General features: G+C 48.2%; 1 protein-coding gene across 1 annotated transcript; it reads left to right on the top strand.

The window, feature by feature from the left end:
- The first annotated feature begins 16,915 nt into the window (after positions 1-16,915).
- Positions 16,916-20,140, top strand: LOC123113322 (lysosomal beta glucosidase-like). Its single transcript, XM_044534525.1, has 9 exons — positions 16,916-17,160; positions 17,258-17,462; positions 17,632-17,722; positions 17,807-17,949; positions 18,064-18,307; positions 18,416-18,520; positions 18,895-19,077; positions 19,166-19,370; positions 19,470-20,140. Exons 1-9 carry the CDS (start codon positions 16,944-16,946, stop codon positions 19,949-19,951), a joined length of 1,875 nt encoding a protein of 624 aa, XP_044390460.1. The 5' UTR covers positions 16,916-16,943; the 3' UTR covers positions 19,952-20,140.
- The last annotated feature ends 248 nt before the right edge of the window (positions 20,141-20,388 follow it).

The raw sequence follows: 20,388 nt of genomic DNA, 5'->3' as shown, positions 1-20,388 counted from the left end.
TAATCCAACTTACAGGAGTAGTAAAATGTATTCTTGTGGTTCTTGTTTTCTTTGGTCTTGCTTTTCTAGTCAAAATTATCGTTGGAGTTCGTGCAAAACGGAGGTCCGTTTGGGGTCGTGCGTTGCAGTTGGCCTTACAAGTGGGACCGCAGTTAAGGAAACCGACTATCGGCAAACCCCCACCTCGCCCGCCGCGCGATGGCTGAGTTAGAGAAACGATGAGGTTGAAGAGATTGCTCTAGCACGGACTCCAAGAAATATGATGTCAGATGGAAGTCGTGCTGGTGGCGTGTGCCGTACTCCTGGACGTGAATGCTTGTTCTGGCCCATGCCACCCTACTACTCCTACTAGTTAGTTCTATATAGTACTACTAGTATCGAGGATTCGAGGTGCTGGTTACGTAGTACAGTATGGCTACAGTAAAAACACCCGCACGACGCGCAAAGCATGTGAAGCTAGTACAAATAGTGTACTACTATTGTTGATTGGCCCCATCCGATAACCTGTTGCAATGCACGTACAATTATGTATTCGGAAAATATTTTTTTGCCTCGTCGCACCACTCACTCACAGAAGCAACTCGAAAGCCATTCATAAATTTAGTAAGTTTATCACAGGCATATCATTTTATTACATACAACAGGTCATCAACCCACATCGACAACGAGGATACATTATAAATACTAAAGTTTTCACCACACAACAAATAACAAGCAATGAAATGAACTTCAACTCAACCATTCCTCGGCGTTGGAAACGCTTGCTTTGAACCACAAGTGATTCTCTGGGACGGGCCATCCATTGTCGATCTGGAGACCAACGCAGGACTGATCATCCAGGCTGAAGCGGCCTACTATATCAGTACCAGGGTAGGGAACCACCCAAATGTCCGAGGTATAGACACAGTTGCTTCTCATAAATGGTAGTAACGTTGTGTCAACAGCAGTTGGATCGCCTTTCACCATCATTGGATAGTTTTGTCCAAGGAAGAGCGAGTTTTCTCCAAGACTATCAATTCTGTACCAGGGAGAAGGAGTTGGCGCTAGCACACTAGTATCCATCCCGAATACCATGCAACGGGTGTTGGAATAGGTCCGGAGAGTGCGACCATGGGAGACTACACCTGCTTCCTTAGCAGTAACATCATCAGTGGGCTGTATACACACGAGAAGAGGTGATCCATCGGAATTAGTTGCCAGGCGCCAAATAGTATATGGGCGCTGCTCGTCCTCATGCTCGTGATCATCACCATCATCATCTCCCCCTTGGTTATAAAAATCTTCAAGTATAGGTGGTGGAATGTTCACAGGACCTTGGAAACACAAGAAGAAGGTTAATTAGTAAGGCTGGCCATAGTGGGGGTAACATAAGTAGTATCATGCACTTGGACTCGCAAACATGCTTATGTGGCAGGCAATTAAGGAAGAGAGAGATGGTTATAGTAACATAGGTAGATACCGTAACATAATAAATGTGATACTACTATGTGTCATGCATGGCAATAAATGAGACCACCTATGATACTAATCTAAGATACTATGCACTATAGAGGTAGTAACATAAACTACTCCCTCCGTCTAGGTGTGTAAGTCATCTTACGAAAACCAAATAATCCCAAAACACTTAGGCGCGGTGCATTAAATTCTACATCGTTTCTTGTTTCTTGACATATCAACCAATAAGAGATGTGGGATGTGCATGCTTTTAATTACTTGAGACTACCAAACACGACATGCAGTGGTTAGTTCATTGCATGCAATGCTATTAATTAGCAAATGAATATTAAGTTCTCTCGTTTTCCCCTCCTCCTTGGTCACGGTGCACAACCTAAGATGACTTACTCACCTAGACGGAGGGAGTAGTAACATATGCCTGTTACTAGTCGAAGTTACTCCCCACTATGACCAGCCTTACTACCCGCATGCATGTGGATGAAACAATTATAATTACGGTGGAAGACAAACGTACCGAAACAACGAGGATGCCATGCAAAAACAGTGCCACGAGTGGTGGCAGCAAACACAAGGCCCTCGTATTGAATTGCATCATAGTACTCATCCATGTACAGAAACTGATTTTTGAGCAATATCCATCCAGTCAAACCACTGACGACGGCAACAAGCTTGTCGAAGATAGCAACAACTTCATAGTTGTTGTAATTCCAAGAGCGGTTGGGGACTCGAGAAATTGCTATCTTCTGTAGAAGACAGTCACCATGATTGTATTTGAACGTGCGTACAATACCAGTGTGCTCAACCTCTGGGCAGTCTGCTGAGATTTTTGGAAGTGGAACCCGGTCACGAGTGTACACATTCACAAGTTCCCACTCGCAGTTGGACCCAATGTAAACAACCCAATCTCCATTTGCGCCTGCCCAAGCCTTGCCCTCAAGCGATGGCATCTTAACATCATACGTATCATTATCAAGCGGCATCAACTTGCATAGGGCGAGGCCTCCGTCGTGACGGCGCCAGTCATCAGGGTCACGGCGAAGAAGATAGGGGAGATCAAACCGCTCCTTGACTCTTGGGTTCCTTGTAATGATGTTATTAGTTGAGTCGAGAATGGGCTTGAACGAACCTGCCATGCTAGCCGAGGTGATGACGTCGCACCGATCAATGAGTTCCTCCACCACGTCATCTTTCAGATCGGGGCAAGAATAACGGGGTCGTTTCCGTCCTGTTCCCTCCATGGAGAAGACGATCGAACAATGGCAGAAGAAAGGGTGAAGGGCTGAAGGAAAATGGAGGAGGGAGAGGAAGAGCGTGCGACAGCAGTTCCAAATCGAGAGGGAAAGGCGAAGAGTCGGTGGACGGTTGCCAGTTTGCCACGGTTCACGAAGGGGCGCCCCGGCCTACACGTCGGTTCGGAAATACTCCTACTACTCGCCGTCGTCTCACTGATATGTGGAACGGGACCACATGTCAACGAGACATGGTGTGTAATTTCTCGTGCAAAATGCGATCTGGCCGCGTTGGCCCGAGGTGCCGCATTAGTTATCGGCCTTTATTTTTTTAATGGCGCGCCGTTCAGTTTTGAAGCACGACTAACTGGTACTGTACGCAGAGAAAATATAAACTACTCTACCACTACTCCACCTCCAGTACTAGTAGTATAAAGAAGATATATAGGCTGGAGCTTCAGCGCTTTCTTGCCAAGGGCTGCCCACTTGCTTCTCACACTACCACCCTCTCTCCAGATCTAAAAAAGACGGCCCCTCTCTCCCTCCTCACCGGTGGTCACAGATCCGCCGGGGAAGAAAAGGACGTGCAGCGTTGACGCACTCGTCGTCGGCGAGCGAGGTCACGCACTGACGACAAGGCCGTCCTCTCAGACCTAGCGCCCGCGCGGGATCGCTGCCGTAGTGTGTGCGGAGGACGACGACCACGAGCGAAGCCACTTCCCGCCGACCCTCAGGTATGCTACCTCTTTTCGAACCATACCCTTGTTCTATTGCCCCATCTGGCACGTCGTTGCATGTGGATCTTTTTCCACTCCACCATCTTCCCAATTTGCTATCCTCTGCTCTGCTGGCCACGCAGACGAAAACCATAATTTGCACTATTAAAGGAAACCCTACTTCATGCAGACTAATGCATGTCTGGGTTGAATAAGGAAAGGAAGGGAGACTGTACTGTCCAAGAGAGTAGGCATCGAACCCGCATCTAGGTTGAAAAGGGGAAAATCAGTAGCTAAGGAACGAGTCTCGTGTCTCTTGGTTGAAGAAGGGTAGAAAGGCATGACAACGCAATAGAGAATGACCAGGTCGATCGGTTTGTTGTCCTCACATAGGAAAAAGGTGGCTAAAGAGAACAAAAATGGGACGTAATCCACATATGCTGCCTGGATATTTGTTGCTCTGGGCAACCATACCTCCCTCACCACTCTGCGTCCGTGGAGGTACATCGTACTGGTGCGCCCACTGTCCGAATGGGCCTCCCATGCTCTTATTGCCACTTTTTTTGCTGTTAGTATAACGCCAGCAGTCAAGTCAAGCAATGCTACTGCTAAAGTGAAGCCACATTTAACTAGTGCCGCTCTCAGTCTAATGCCACCGATAAATTTAAGCAATGCCATTTAATGTCACTGGATTATTTCAGGGTTAGCTGTTGATTGTGGATGTATTAAAGATTTTTCAGTTAAGGCATTATAATGTTGTTGCACAGCCAGTATACCAACGATGAAACTTGTTACTACCTTCAGATTTTTGCACTGTTAATGCTTATAGATTACATACCTCACTTTCATGAGATAAGTTAATTTTTTTGTACAGTGTCACCAAAATGCCAAGGCGCTGATGTCATTTTATTTTGGTTAAACTGCACAAACAATTATGAAGAGAAGAGGAAAGGTCAAGAGTGGGCACTTCCTCCTCCGGCTGTTCTCTTGATTCGTTCGATCAAGTTTTTATGTTTGATCGATTATCAAGATTGGGATAGCAATTTTTAAGGTCCCCCCGAGTTCGAAATGATATTTACCTTGGAGGTACATGGTTTGCAATTTTTTATACTGTCATTAGTTAATAATGCTAGTTACCTTCAGACTTTTGTATTTGGTTTAATGCTCATGCACAGCTAGTATACCAATGCTGAAACTTGTTACCTTTACATTTTGTATTGTTAATTCTTATAGAAACCTTCCAGTGCTAGAGTTTATTGAAATCTGTTCAGTAAAACCATTGTACTGTACCCTGTAATAAACTAACTACTCTACTGTTGCACTAGCCACTGGATTAGTGTATATTTGTAGTATTCGAATGGTGTTGCATTAGCGTATGGACATAAATAAAGTGTGGCAAGCTTTCCCAGATATGTGCTCAAGAAAACTACTACCTGTTTTTCTAAATACTAGACGTTTGGGTACTTTAAATTGAACCGCGAAAACGTCTTATATTAAGGAACAGAGGGTGTAGAGTTCACTCAAATTATCCCGGTAAAGCTAGTCACACCTTTGTTAAAATTAATGTTCATTATGTTATCGGAGGAGGTCTGTATGTTTGTCTCTAATGCCTGTCTACTACATACCCGACATCATGATGTAATGTTAAGTCATTTCCTTTTGTACAGTGTAACTAAATTGTCAAGGCGGTGATGGCATTTTATTTTAGTAGAACTGCACAAAATTTGCTTAAAAGAAGAGGAAAGGTCAGGAATGGCTCAGTTTTTCAGAAAAAAACTATGTATGCCTTCCTGACATCAGCCGCTGTTGCTTTATTTATTCCTTCAAACAGGTGGTTAGAAACAGTCTTGCTACCTTTTCCCATTAAGAAATTGGAATGCTTATATTTGTGAGTCTATGCTTCAACTAGTGCCACTTTTATAGTAATCACACTTTCAATATCTATGCAAACAGGGATGCTCGATTTTAGTGGAGCTGCACAAAAAGTCCAACTGGTTCAACATTAGGAGCATGTTTTTTTCCAAACCTTTATATCCAATTGGTGGCACTATGAGCTGTTCATTACGAAGGTACATGGTTTGCTACTATCTTGCTACTCTTTTTGTACTGTCATTAGATAGTAATACTAGTGGTTTGCATGTGAATTTATTGGCAGGGTGGACCTACATTGGAGGTGCAGGACAGGATTCAATGATTGGATGCTCAATTTCGGTTGTATCGATTTCACCTCTTCCATCACTGCGAACATGGTGTGGTATATGTTTACTAGCTGCTTGATATTTGTGCAGACAGAGATGTCTGCCCGTTGCTATTTGGCAAACAAACAAAGTGTCCGCAATTTTGGTTGAACTGCACAAGAGAATAGTATAGTCACTGCATGCAGTGCCATTTGAAAATGGACACAAAGATTGGATAGTCACTTCATGGACTGCAGAAAAGTAGTACTGTACTATTTACTGGCCAACAGTTGGTGCTTCATTGCTTTGGTCTGATTATACAATGGGCATCATTTTCCCTAAGTTAAAGTTTGTATTCCGAAAATAGTCTCGCGGTGTGATCGAGAGAAGACCAAATCATATTGCAGTGGATGTTCCTCCATCATGTGTGGTTCATTCTCATGGTTCCAGCTGTTGGTGAAACCACTTACGTTTGCAAGAGGAATTGTAGACTTCACAAACAAATTTGTCTTTCAGTCTGTACTGAATGTTGGCCAAGAGAAGCATCCATGTTAGTAGGAAGAACAGATGTTTTTTCTAGATCTTTGCTTTTGGAGCTACATATTTGTATATGATCTGTGAATCATTGAGATGCATTAACATGTTGATCTTATGTATGGGAATCGTACTAGTTAGTTTTAGTTGCGACGCAAGATCCGAACTGGCTGATCTTTGCTTTTGGAGCTACATATTTGTATATGATCTGTGAATCATTGAGATGCATTAACAGTTACTTATTTCTGTTCGCTCAGTGTTTACAAGTTACTGATCGATCACTAGCTAGCCTACAAATGCGCACCTGGCAGTTTTATTTGCGACGCAAGATGCGAAGTGGCAGTTTTTTGAATAAAAATGCCTACCTCTGAAGAAACTGACAAGCTACACTATCGATCCTACACGGATAAAAATGCCTACCTCTGAAGAAACTGACAAGCTACACTATCGATCCTACACGGATAAATAGCATATCACGCACGTACTACCTCCTTTCCGGTTTGCAGGGCTCAATTCAAGAAACGACCTACTCGATCCTACACGAATAAATAGCGGATCACGCACGTACTAGTACCTCCTTTCCGGTTTGCAGGGCTTAATTCAAACCTCTCACCAACCAAGGTACTCCCTCCGTCCGGGTTTATTAGTCCCGTGAGCAAAGCAGCAAGACCAAGGCATGGCAATAATTAACGGCATGCAGAAGTTTAAGCCTAATTAATTCCAGCGATTTAAGTGGCTGCATGCGTGCCCTCGGCTGCGACTCGTTGCATGCTGCTTCGCGTACTGCCTGCGAGCGATTCTGAGTGCCTGCATGCAGCCGGCCGTAATTAAGGCAGCTAACTGATGCGAAAAAAGATACGCTTTAATTGTTGTGGGCTTTTTAAATCCGTGAAATCATTATTGACAAGGAGGGAGATGATTCGAGTGCACTCGTTTGACCGTCATGCCGGCGTGCAAACCAGACGGGACGGGACGGCACAGTCATAATTTCAGTTTCCCTAGTTTTCCACGGCAAGCTGGCGCGCTAAGCCATTATGCATTGAATTCCGATGACCGTCGCGCTACCTTCCCCCTATAAGTACTGTTTCCCGGCATTCTCCAGTGCCACCGTGACCCAACTCGCCATATCCTCATAAGCCCCCACCAGCCCGACGTCGCTCGCCACGTCCGCCATGCCCCCGCCCGTCCGCGGTAGGCGACGCCGGAGGCTGTCACCGCCGGAACTAGTGTTCGGTTTTTCACCGGAAGGCAGACGGAGGGATGAGGCATTCTATCTGTCTTTAGATAACAATGCGCAGATCGAGGAGTTGTTGGAGCGCGACCGCATGGCGGAGGAGCAGGAGTTGTTGGAGCGCGACCGCCTGGCGGAGGAGCAGCGTAACGCCGATTTGCGCCGCCAGCGGGACATGGAGCAGCAGCGCACCGACGCTCTGAGTCGCGAGCAGAGCGCCCGCAACTGGGCCGACTACGTGGAGGCCGGCGCCCGGCAAATAGCCCTGGAGGCTGTCGGGCACGCACGCGTTCGCGACGCCGATTTTTACTACCAGCTCGTCAAGTGGGTTTCCCGCTTGGAAGCCGAAGCTTCGGTGGACCACGCCGGCATGGAAAGGGCCAACGCGCGCGAGCAACGCGCCCTATCGCACCTCTGGCAAGTCCGAGGCGAGGCGCAGGACGCCGGTGCCGGCGTTTAGCGTGTACCGCCGGCATCGTCTAGTTAGCTAAGAGTAAGTTAGTACTTGTCTAGTGGGAGTAGATAGTTAACTTGGCTATGATGGTTGTCAACGTGGAAGTTCAGTACTCTATATGTGGATCAGACCTGTTACTTTGCTCTGAATGTTGAACTTTCCGTTTGAACGTATGGAATGGGCTGTTATTTTTTTAAATGGGTTGTATTTGTCCTCCACGGGTTTAGAGGCTGACTTGTGGGCCTAGCAAGTTGACGCGTACACAATCAGGAGATGATTGTACGTGGAGAGGATGACAGCAGGGACCCGCCAAGGTCATGGCAGTACGCAAGCAAGTGCCTCCTTATTTCAAGCCAATAAAAAAATGGCTCCTCCTAGTGGATTTCTGACATCTGGGTCCCATGCCATTGTCAACGTAGTCAATAAACGAGAGAATTGCACAACGAGCGGCTGACACCAGGGACCCAGCAGCTCGCCCAGTTATTTTTGTTTTGGGTTAATTTGATAAATGCCTCCGAGAAATGCCACTGCAATTTCCAAACTTTGAAAAATGCCATTTCATGCCATTTCTAGTGGCATTTTTTGAAGTCTGGAGTGGCGTTTTTCAAAGTTTGCAAACTGCAGTGGCGTTTTTCAAAGTTTGCAAAAATTGCAGTGGCATTTTTCAAAGTTTGGAAATTGCAGTGGCATTTTTATGAATCGCCATAATTGGAGTGGCATTTATCTAATATGTTTTTGAGACGGAAGCAGGGTGTCAACTGGGCTGTGCGGGACACTCTGGCCTGTCTAGACAGCCTTTTCTTTTATGTTTACCACAGACCAGCCCAGTAGTTTTTTTTCTTTTTGAAAATGGCTAGCCCAGTTTTTTTGTGATTTGTCAAGTAAGTCACTTTATCAGGCCTGTTGGGCTAGACGAGGAGAGCTTCATTCGGCTGGCCGAGAAAATGGCCTATCAGTAATGAGAAATGGGCTGTACATTTTTAAAACACATCAAACCGGCAATTAGTTTCAAATATCTTTTTTTCATTTCGAGATTTTAAATTGCATTGATTTTTATGCGTGGACAATTTATTGGATTTTATATTGATATACATTTATTTTTAAAATCAGTCTGAATGTGACTCGAAATTTCGGGATTAAAAACAGTTCAGACCGCACCGACATATGCAAAATTTCGTATAATTTTTTAACCGTGGCCACAATATGGGCTGTAATGCTAACAAAAAGAATATGGGCTCCAAAAAAACCCGTAAGAATTAGCAAATGGGCTGTAAACTATTTGAAATAATGGCAGATGGGTTGTATGCTGTTTTCCACAGATTTGAGGCTTTCCACAGATGGCCTGTATACTGTTGGATGTCCATCCAACGGCCGTCGTGCTTCTTCAATCTCTGCTCTTCCTGCTCCAGCCGCTCAAACAAGCGCCGGCGGGACTGCCTGCTCCCTCCTCCCCGCGGCCGGCTGTGCTGCCGCGCAGGCCTCACCGCCCCACCGTACTCCCATCGCTGGCCTAGCTATCCCTCTACTCACCCTCAGTCCCACACATGCTGTTATTCTCCGGCGACGGCAGACGAACCAGTAAACCCTCGTACTCCTCCGCGTGGGAAATAACTGCCGAGTATTCCCTGGCTCCGTGTCGTTCCCTTCCTAGGCCTCGCCGTCGTCCACTGCCCTGGTGCTCTCGGCGCGGCCTGGTCAACGTGGTCAATGAACGACATCCATCGGAAGTGGACTGTACGTGGAGAGGCTGACAGCTGGGTCCACGGCCGCACGCAAGGAAATGCCTCCTTATTACGCGCAAAATAATGATTCCTCCACCTGACATCTGGGACCCACCGAAAGGGCCTCTGTATTTCGCGAAAAAAACGTTACCGCCGCTGACAGCTCGGACCCACCAGCTATATCTTCGCACGCAAGGAAGTGCCTCCTTATTACGCCCAAAAAAAGAATACTCCCCCTGCTAGCTGGGACCCAGTATAGTGGGCCTACTAAGTTGACAGGGATGAAGGGCTTTGTCAACTTAGTCAATATGTACGATTCTAGCTCGACTGACCGTATGATGTCCATCCAACGGCCGTAGTGCTTCTTCAACCTCTGGTCTTCTTGCTCCAGCCGCCCAAAGCAGCGCCGGTCGTGCCGCCTGCTCCTGCCTCCCGTGGCCGGCTGTGCTGGCGGAGGCCTCACCGCCCCCATACTACTCCCACCGCTGGCCAGGCCATCCCTCCACTCCACTCACCCACACCCCTTGTTATTCTGCGGCGACGGCAGTGCAGCCGAACCAGTGAACCCTCGTACTCCTCTCCGCGTGGGCATCCACTACCGCGTCTTCGCCGGCTCCGCGTTGTCCCCTTCCTAGGCATCACCGTCGTCCACCGCCGTGGTGCTCTCGGCGCGCGTGGTCAATGTGGTCAACGACCGATTCCGGAATGTTGGAGGCTGCAGCTGGTCCACGGCAGCCGCAAGGAAGTGCCTCCTTATTACGCGGAAAATAATTATTCCTCCACCTGACAACAAGGGGACCCACCGGACGGGCCACAAGGTATTTCACGAAAAAAACGTTTTGCCCCTGACTGCTAGGACCCACCCGACGGGCCACCGTATTTCGCGAAAAAAATGTTCCCCCTACTGTCAGCTGGACCCACCGGAAGTGCCTCCTTATTACGCACAAAAAATGAATACCCCCCAGCTAGCTGGGACCCACCTTGGTGGGAGGCTGACTTGTGGGCCTACTAAGTTGACGGGGACGGAGGGCTTTGTCAACTTAGTCAATATAAACGATTCTAGCTCCAGTGACCGTACGATGTCCATCCAACGGCCGTAGTGCTTCTTCAACCTCTGGTCTTCTTGCTCCAGCCGCCCAAAGCAGCGCCGGTCGTGCCGCATGCTCCTGCCTCCCGTGGCCGGATGTGCTGCCGCGGAGGCCTCACCGCCCCCTACTATTCCCACCGCTGGCCAGGCCCTGCGGCGACGGCAGCCTCACACCGCAGCCGAACCAGTGAACCCTCGTACTCCTCTCGGCGCGGGCTTCCACTGCCGCGTCTTCCCCGGCTCCCCGTCGTCCCATTCCTAGGCCTCGCCGTCGTCCACCGCCCTGGTGCTCTCGGCGCGGCGTGGTCAACGTGGTCAAGGAACGATTTCCATCGGACGTGGACTGTATGTGGAGAGGCTGACAGCTGGGTCCACGGCCGCAGCAAGGAAGTGCCTCCTTATTACGCGGAAAATAATTATTCCTCCACCTGACAGCGGGGACCCACCGGACGGGCCACCGTATTTCGCGAAAAAAAACGTTTCCCCCCTGACTGCTGGGACCCACCAGCTACACCTTCGCACGCAAGGAAGTGCGTCCGGGCAAAAAAAAACGATTCGCCCCTCTGACTGCTGGGACCCACCAGCTACATTTTCGCACGCAAGGAAGTGCCTGACAGTCGGGACCCACCTGATCGAAGCGTACGTAGCATTGTCATTCTGGTCGCGAACGTGTACGTACATACTGGTCGTTGTAGAGGCGCGCACGTGTCGTAGTAGAGGCGCGCACGTAGCATGTACACGTACGTACAGCGGCCAGGGTGCAAGAAAGAAAATACGGCCGTCTCGAACGCCTACTCGCGCATACGTACATGGCTGGGTCGGAACGGAGAAACAGCGTCGTCGTCGTGTTCATGGGGAGCCAACCGGCTGGGTCGGAACGGAATGCGTGGTCGTGTTCATCGGGAGGGCTTGGACGGAACAGGCGATGGAAACGAGGCCTGGCGTACCGCACAACGGAGGAAACGGCCTTGTGTTCGACCGGCCACGTTCGAAACTGGGTCCTGTTGATCGGGAGGGGCCTGGCGTACCGCAAAACGGAGGAAACGGACCTCCTACGGTCGAAACGGGGGTCCTGTTGATCGGGAGGGGTGTGGCGTACCGCAAAACGGACGAAACGGACCTCCTACGGTCGAAACGGGGGTCCTGTTCATCGGGAGGGGTGTGGCGTACCGCAAAACGGACGAAACGGACTTGTGTTGGAGCGCTACGGTCGAAACGGGGGGGGGGGGAGGGGTGTGGCGTACCGCAAAACGGGACTCCACGGGATACTGTTCATCTCCACCGTCGACCTCCTCCAGCCTCCACGGGCTACCGTCGACCTCCTCCAGCCTCCACGGGCTCCTGTTCATCCAGCCTCCACCGCGCGCTACTCCACCGGCTACTGTTCAACCACCCCTCCACGGGCACCCCTCCACCGTCTACTATTCATCCAGCCCTCCACACCACGGGGTCCTGTTCAACCACCCCTCCACGGCCACCCCTCCACCGTCTACTGTTCATCCAGCCCTCCACACCACGGGTTCCTGTTCATCCAGAGGCAACGCCACCGCTCACTGTTCATCCAACCCCCCCCCCCCGCAACGCTCACTGTTCATCCCAGAGGCAGCATCGATCGGCTTCAGTTAGCAGCAGTAGCGAAGGAATCGCTCCATCGGGTTCAGTTAACAGCCATCGATCGATCGCTCGGGTTCAGTAACGCGTAGCCTGCAGTGCAATCGCTCGGGTTCAGTTAGAGCCCAACGCCTCGCTCGGGTTCAGTTAGAGCCAACGCCTCGCACACACGCGCGTACGTACGAGAGAAACGCGCATCGCTCCGCCCCCGACCTCCCACCGTAACAAGCAACTCCCCGAAATTTTCCTCCCCCTCGCTTCTACCACGGTTTTTTCCGTCATGGACGGCCCAAAGAATGTCATGCAGCTGCGTCTCCGGCCCGCCCAGGACGAAAAGCCCATTTTCTGTCATGATTTTTTGTCATAGAAGTAGGAGCCCACCACATCTATGATGATACCGGGTTTTGTCACAATTATTGTCATAGAAGTGTCATATGTATGACAGGAAAAAAATTCGTTCGGCCCAAAATGTCACGGATGTGTCTTTTTTTTGTAGTGTTGCCACTAGCTCGCATCCTTAGGGTGACTCAACATCTTGTCTTTTTTATTTATCTCCGGATAATTTTCATCATCTTCTCGCTTCTTCTCCTCCCTATCCGCGTGCCAACGCAGGAGCTTTGCTACCTTAGGGTCCGCCAAATACCGCTGCAGACGAAGAGTGATCGGAAAGTACCACACCACTTTTCGAGGAGCTTTCTTCCTATTCTTGTATCGAGTGACGCCGCACACCGGACATATGGTAGACTCCGCGTGCTTGTCCCAATAAATGATGCAATTGTTCATGCACACATGGTATTTCACGTTCGGTAAATCCAGAGGACACACGATTTTCTTCGCATCCTCGAAACTGGTCGGGCACTTGTTCCCCTTGGGAAGACGCTCGTGCCAGAATGACATGTTCTCGTCGAAGCATGCGTCGGTTATTTTGTGTTTTACCTTCATCTCCAGAGCCATGAGCGTTACTTTCAGGCGGGTATCCTCGGGTCTGCATCCTTCATACAATGGATTAACTGCGTCTATCTCCAGTTGATCCAGCTTGGCTTTCTCTCGGGCGGCAGGTCTTGCGTTATCCGTCTGCTTGAGAAGCAGCTCTTGAATATGAGGGTCCTGCACCCAGCCCATCGATGGTCCATCATCTTCTGCTCCGGCATCTTCATCTTCATGATCATGCCCTTCGTCTGCTCCGGCATCTTCCTCATCATCATGTTCGGCATCTTCTACATGATGACTGTGTACTGCATCTACTTCGTGATCATGTCCTGGAGATTCTTCGTCTTCTCGCCCGCCCTCGCCGCGGTTGTCTTGCTGCCCTTCCTCATTTCTTGCCCGGCCCCCATGGACGACTTCATAATCATCTTCATCACCTTGCCACCGATAGCCATCCATGAAACCACGCAAGAGCAGGTGGTCCCACACCTGTACGGAATCCGGGTCCATAAGGCTCTTCAGCTTGCATCTTCGACACGGACATCTTATCTCCATCTCGTTCTTTTGAAGCATCTCGGCCTTCGCGGAGCTCAAAAACCTATTCACGATGCCTTCGATCATCGTGCGGACCATGGTCGCCTGCGGGGTAGAGCAAAACGATATTTTAGAACCAAAAACAATTTGGCACGACTTTGCCTAAAAATAGGACCAAAAAGAATGCATAGTGCCAAATTCTCACCGAAACAGAAATGAATCAACATTCTGGCAAAATATTGGCAACTATCGCATTTCAAATACCGGTACCTGCAAACACAAACATATGCAACACCACAAACATATGCAACACCACAAACATATGCAACACCACAAACATATGTAGATCTAGGCCATAAAAAGTGCATGTGCACGTTGTTGGAGGGAGAAAAAAGTAGATCTACAACATAAAGAAAGCTTTCCCCTTACTTACCTATCAAAAAAAGGAAATTTAACCACTTAATTTGGGTGAATCTATGGTGCAAATGAGGTGAGGAGGAGGAGGCACCCGAGATAAGCTTGGAGGAGGAGGTGGAGAGAATGAAGTGGGAAAAGTGAGTGTGGTAGGTGGCTGTCCAAAATATCTAGCTGGTCCCAGGTTACTAATGGCGCACCACCTAATAATGCGCCATTAGTAACTCTGGTTACTAATGGCGCACCTGTTACGTGGTGCGCCGTTACTAGTTTTGCAAAAAAATGTTATTAGTGGTGCACCGTGTTTGTGGTGCGCCATTACTAGTTTGAACTAGTAATGGCGCACTGTTGCTTGGTGCGCCATTACTAGTTTTACTAGTTTAAAAAAAATTGTTAGTAGTGGCACACAGAGTGTGTAGTGCGCCATTACTAGTTTTGGAAAAAAATTATTAGTAGTGGCGCACCGTGGGTGTGGTGCGCCATTAATGTCCATATTAGCTATAGCCCTTTTCCTAGTAGTGACGCTGTCTGGCGTCGGCGGTAGCTAGACCGGGTAAGGTTGATGCAGCAGTACAACTCTCAAGATGGATTAGTGGCAGGTGGCTGCGGCGGCCTCATACCCAACAGGCGTCCTGATTGAGGAGCACGCCAGACTGGTGGGTGCCCATACACAGCAGACGTCCTGATTGGGACCTCAGGTCTTAGATGTTAGGTTTGACTGCGAGGTCTGTTTGGTATTAGGCCTAAACTATCAGCGCTCCTTCATCAACTGGATAGGAGTAGCGACATATGTTGATTAGACGGTGGCTTTAGTCTTGCTGTTGTATGACTTTGTAAGGTCTTGTGTTAATAATTAATAAAATAGCCGTATGCATCGTCCAGATGCAAAGGCCAGGGGTCTTCTCCTTTTCTAAAAAAATTGTATTGTTGCGCAGACGGTCAGCTCCGGCCCTCGGCTCTGCCGCATCTCGCTCTTTTTAACACCTGCCCAGTAAATAAGCAGAAAACACGATCTCAAAATAGGATTTGATAAGCTTTTTTCTCAAATGTAGCTCGATTTCGAGCATCCAAATAGTGAGTGATTGATAAAAAACTACCACTTTAGGGGTTACCGTCCCATGGAACTACCACTTTTTAAAAACTGATCGAAAACTACAAAAAATTTCTAATTTTGTGACTAAAAACTACCACTTTCAAAAAATGGCCAGTTTAGACGATTTAAACAGGTTTATGACATGCAGGACCCACTCGTCAGAGCTGACGTGGCTGCAAAGTCAACTCCGTTTGACTGTTATTACAAGTGGGCCCGCATGTCGGTCTAACAAATATGCTTATTTTTTCCCTAAATCCCCAATCTTAGTCAAAGAAAAGAAGTCCACCTGCTGCCCCGTACCTCTGCTCTCGAGCCCGCACCGTCGCTCGATCAGGCCGGTGAGGCAGCCGCTGGCCACCGGAGCCGCGGGATCCGAAGAGCACCTGCCCCTCCATTTTCCCGGCGAGGCAGCCGCCAGCGCCGCGGGGCCGAAGAGCACCCGCCCCTCCATCTTCTGGCGAGGAAGTCGCCATCGCCGCGAGATCCGGCGAGGCTTTGGATGCTGCTGCCGTCCCCTGCCTCCTTGTCGAACTCCTCGAGCATATCTCTCGCTAGGGCGCTGGCGGGGGGAGGGCCGAGGTCGTCCTCGGCTTCGGCCCAGATGGCGTCGTCCTCGTCGGCCTCCTTCTGTCGTCGCCCTCGTCGGCCTCCCTTCGAGCTGGAGCTCGTGGTCAGCGGCAAGGAGCAGCAGCACCACGGCACCGGCCTTCCTCTCGGCTCCGGCGATGACCACCGGGCAGTCGGAGCTCCGCAACACCCTCCTCCCATCCGCTGGAACGGGACGTTGAGGCTCAGGCCCGTCACGCACAGAAGTTGTTTGTGAAAATGCCAAACAAAAATAGAGAGAGGAGGAAGAAGAATGACGTGTGGGTCTCACCTATAATAACGGTCAACTGAACGGTCAACATGTTTAAATCATTTAAACCGGCTATTATCTGAAAATGGTAGTTTTTAGTCACAAAATTAAGAATTTTTGGTAGTTTTCGGCCATTTTTTAAAAAGTGGTAGTTCTGTGGGACAAAAACCCCTAAAGTGATAGTTTTTTGTCAAACACTCTCCAAATAGCTCAGGTTACAGCAGACAAGTCCCACGGTATAAAATTTGTCACCGCGAGGGAGAAAAGAGTAGCACCACGAATAACATTGCCAATGGCGCTGTTAGGACAAAGATCAGTATCAAGCATTACGCATACCGATCTCCAAACAATTCTAGCCACAGGGCAAGTGAAAAACAAGTGTTGAGAAGATTCTTCCTCTCTACTAGTAGTAATTTGGTGTGGGTTAGGCTCTATCATGTATTGACCGATTCACGTGTGATCAGACTCTACTCATACTACTTTCAGCATGAACTGCGCTGGACGGTATGTGTAGGAGTACGTACTAGTTAGCGTGGTCAGCATCAACGGGGAATTAACAACTAGTTAGCCAGCGATATCGTCCACGGAGACGTCTCAGTCGATAGTAATGAGATACCCATGGATCCTCTCGTGATGGTAGTGGTGCTGCAGTAGCGCAGGCAGTGATCTCCATTGTTCCTATACATAGTATATATGATCCGCCGTGGTCGTCGATCCCAGCTAGCAAGTAAGGCGTGAGGTCCACTCGTGCGAATCGAACCCAATGATCTCTTTCGTTTCTTTTTGTTATCTTGAGATCCTCGTGTGCAGGTGAGACCACTCACGAGGGTATAAGAGCAGCCATTGTTTCCTTCCATGACATGACATGCTTGCTCACCCTTCTCATCATTCTCACGCAGCCAAGATGGGGAGTTTGCACAAGGCCACCTTTGTTCTCCTTATGCTCTGCATGTCAGCATTGGGGAGAGCAGAATATCTCAAGTACAAGGACCCGAAGCAGCCCGTTGGCGCCCGCGTCAAGGATCTGCTCGGCCGGATGACCCTCACGGAGAAGATAGGCCAGATGACGCAGATCGAGAGGATAAACGCCACTGCGGAGGTGATATCAAAATACTTCATAGGTAAAATCATATCCCATGCTCACGCTAAAACATGTGCAAATGGCGAATGCCGGCTGCGGACTCTGTGTTTGACATTGGTGTGCGGTGACGAATGCAGGTAGCGTCCTGAGTAGCGGCGGTAGCCCGCCTTTTCCCCGAGCGTCTGCTAAGGATTGGGCTTCAATGGTGGATGAAATGCAAAAGGCCGCCCTCTCCACCCGCCTAGGCATTCCTATGATCTACGGCATTGACGCTGTGCATGGTCACAATAACGTCTACAAAGCTACCATCTTCCCTCATAACGTTGGTCTCGGAGCTACTAGGTATAAAGTGCTCTTAATTTTTTTTTTTGTGATAGATAGGTTTTGTATATTACGTCGATAGGGTGTGAAAATTATGTAGAAAAAGAATAAACACAAAGTGTGATATGCATATAGTTTGCGATGCATATGTTGATTCCATCTATATTGTTAATGTCTCGCGGCCTTCCAGGGACCCTATGCTGGTCAAGAGGATAGGAGAAGCAACTGCTCTTGAAGTTAGAGCTACCGGGATTCCATACGTCTTTGCTCCATGTATCGCGGTAATAGATAATACATGCTGCAGGTTGGTCTGGATAGCAAAGATTGTAGTTCTTAGTTACTCATTTGCTTATTTTATTACTCAGGTTTGTAGAGACCCAAGATGGGGACGCTGCTATGAAAGCTATAGTGAAGACCCATATGTTGTCCGGTCAATGACCACAATCATCTCTGGCTTGCAAGGTGATGTTCCCTCAGGTTCCGAGGGAAGACCATATGTTGGTGGAAGGTAATATATATCCAACACATAGTAGCCAAATTGTCTCCCGAACGTGTAAATGTGAAAGTAACGTTACATTAGAAGATGTGGCTAACTTTGCCGCAACTCTGATATCCTCTGCAGTAAGAAAGTTGCCGCATGCGCAAAGCACTATGTTGGTGATGGTGGCACGTTTATGGGGATCAACGAGGGCAATACAATCATCGACAACCATGGGATGATGACTATCCATATGCCTGCTTACTACAATTCTATCATCAGGGGCGTATCCACTATTATGGTCTCGTTCAATAGTTGGAATGGAACAAAAATGCACGCCAACCATTACCTAATCACAGATTTTCTCAAGAACAAGCTCAAATTTCGGGTGTGTTGCTCATTCTGGCAGAAGATGTCTCTTCCTAGCTATTTGTTTTACTTCTTGTATATGAAGATATATTGGTGTCATTAATTTATTGGGAATTTGTGCAAACAGGGTTTAGTGATTTCAGACTGGCAAGGCATTGATAAGATTACTACTCCCCCACACCTGAACTATTCCTATTCAATTGAGGCCGGAGTTGGTGCTGGTATTGACATGGTAAGCCAAGTCCAATCAACTTCTGTCGACAAAACTCGTTTTGATAGCTAGCATGACAAAGGATGTTCCTTGTCTGGCTATGATACATCCTTGAAAATTGTTGTCTCTTCTGCAGCTAATACAAATGTGACAATTTCTACAATAGCTACTTGCCATATAGGTAGACATAATCATAATATAGTATGTTAATTTTAAGATGCAACTTCAATAGAAGAAAAAATGTATTTATTATACAATTAAAATTGAGAAAACATATCAATAGAGTACTCCCTCTCTCATTCGCAAAAAAAGGCCTACTCTGAGCTCACTCTATGATCAATACCCCAACATTCAATTTTTTGTTGAAAAAATATTTACTATATGTTATCTTGCAGATCATGGTTCCTTTTGCCTACACAGAATTCATTGATGGTTTGACATCCCAAGTTGAGAAAAACATTATCCCCATGAGCAGAATCGATGATGCTGTCTACAGGATTCTTCGGGTCAAGTTTACCATGGGTCTATTTGAGAACCCTTATGCTGATCGAAGCCTTGCTGGTGAACTCGGGAAGCAAGTAAGTTCTGAACACCACATTTTCTTTCTCTCACACTTCATTCATTAATATGCTATAGTTTTTAGTATAAACTCCTTCCCATTGTTAGGAACACCGAGAACTCGCTAGGGAAGCCGTCAGGAAATCACTGGTGTTGCTGAAAAATGGAAAATCCGCCTCCACTCCATTGTTGCCTCTCCCAAAGAAGGCCGGTAAGATCCTCGTCGCCGGGAGCCATGCTGACAACTTGGGCAACCAATGTGGAGGATGGACAATCGAATGGCAAGGAGATACCAGCAATGACAAAACTGTTGGTAAATGGTGTCTCTTATTTCACCATTTGTAGTACTAATTTGGAGTAGAGTTGTTGATCACTGGAATAAAAGTTCATGAAATCATCTAGTGAAACGCAGGGACGACGATCCTTTCGGCGATCAAGTCCACCGTGGACCCCAACACGCAGGTAGTCTTCTCAGAGAACCCGGACAGCGCCGCAGTGGGGAGCAGCAAGTACGACTACGCTATCGTGGTGGTGGGTGAGCCACCCTATGCCGAGTCGTTTGGCGACAACTTGAACTTGACGATCCCCACCCCCGGCCCTGTGGTGATCCAGACTATCTGCAAGAGGATCAAGTGTGTTGTGGTGCTCATCTCCGGCAGGCCGCTAGTGGTGGAGCCGTATGTTAGTGCCATGGACGCATTGGTCGCCGCCTGGCTGCCCGGCACGGAGGGCCAGGGTGTCACCGATGTGCTCTTCGGCAATTATGGGTTCTCCGGGAAGCTGGCGAGGACGTGGTTCAAGTCGGTGGACCAGCTGCCGATGAACGTCGGGGACAAGCACTATGACCCATTGTTCCCGTTTGGGTTTGGCCTCACCACGGAGGCGAAAAATTGAGTGGGGTGAAATAATTGAGATGGGAAGAATGACGGTTAGTATGCAAGAGATAAGATTATAAACCGTTAAATCATGTCAACCTCCATAGGGGCGCATGGCTTTATGTATCTACTATGTACTACTCTTTATCTACTACTGCTATCAACTATGTATACTTGCTTAAAAAAACACAAGTTTGGTGAATCCAAATGATCTGAGCCATCCAATCACCTGGATGCAACGGGCCAAGGCCTCTTGTATCCTATGCCGAGGTGCGGTCTCTGTCGCAGCGGTGTGAAGGCGCAATGCAACTCTGCTCTCCCCATCTAGATGCTACCTTGCGCAAGTGCTCAAACTCATACGTGTTTTTCTCTCCAAAAAAACTCATACTTGCTTTTCTCTTAAAAAATATACAAGCAAAATTATACCAAAAAATAAACCTTCAAGCAAAATTAATA

The sequence above is a fragment of the Triticum aestivum genome, chromosome 5B, assembly GCF_018294505.1.
Source record: "Triticum aestivum cultivar Chinese Spring chromosome 5B, IWGSC CS RefSeq v2.1, whole genome shotgun sequence".
Lineage (NCBI taxonomy): Eukaryota > Viridiplantae > Streptophyta > Magnoliopsida > Poales > Poaceae > Triticum > Triticum aestivum.
The sequence above is the reverse complement of the archived record's forward strand: the minus strand, read 5'-3'. Positions and strand labels throughout refer to the sequence as shown.

Bases quoted from the DNA above. Each gene is read 5' to 3' on its own strand.
- LOC123113322 (XM_044534525.1), top strand. From the start codon at position 16,944: ATGGGGAGTTTGCACAAGGCCACCTTTGTTCTCCTTATGCTCTGCATG. The intron at 17,463-17,631 runs GTATAAAGTGCT...GCGGCCTTCCAG, and splicing joins GTTGGTCTCGGAGCTACTAG to GGACCCTATGCTGGTCAAGA. The intron at 17,723-17,806 runs GTAATAGATAAT...TTTATTACTCAG, and splicing joins TCTTTGCTCCATGTATCGCG to GTTTGTAGAGACCCAAGATG.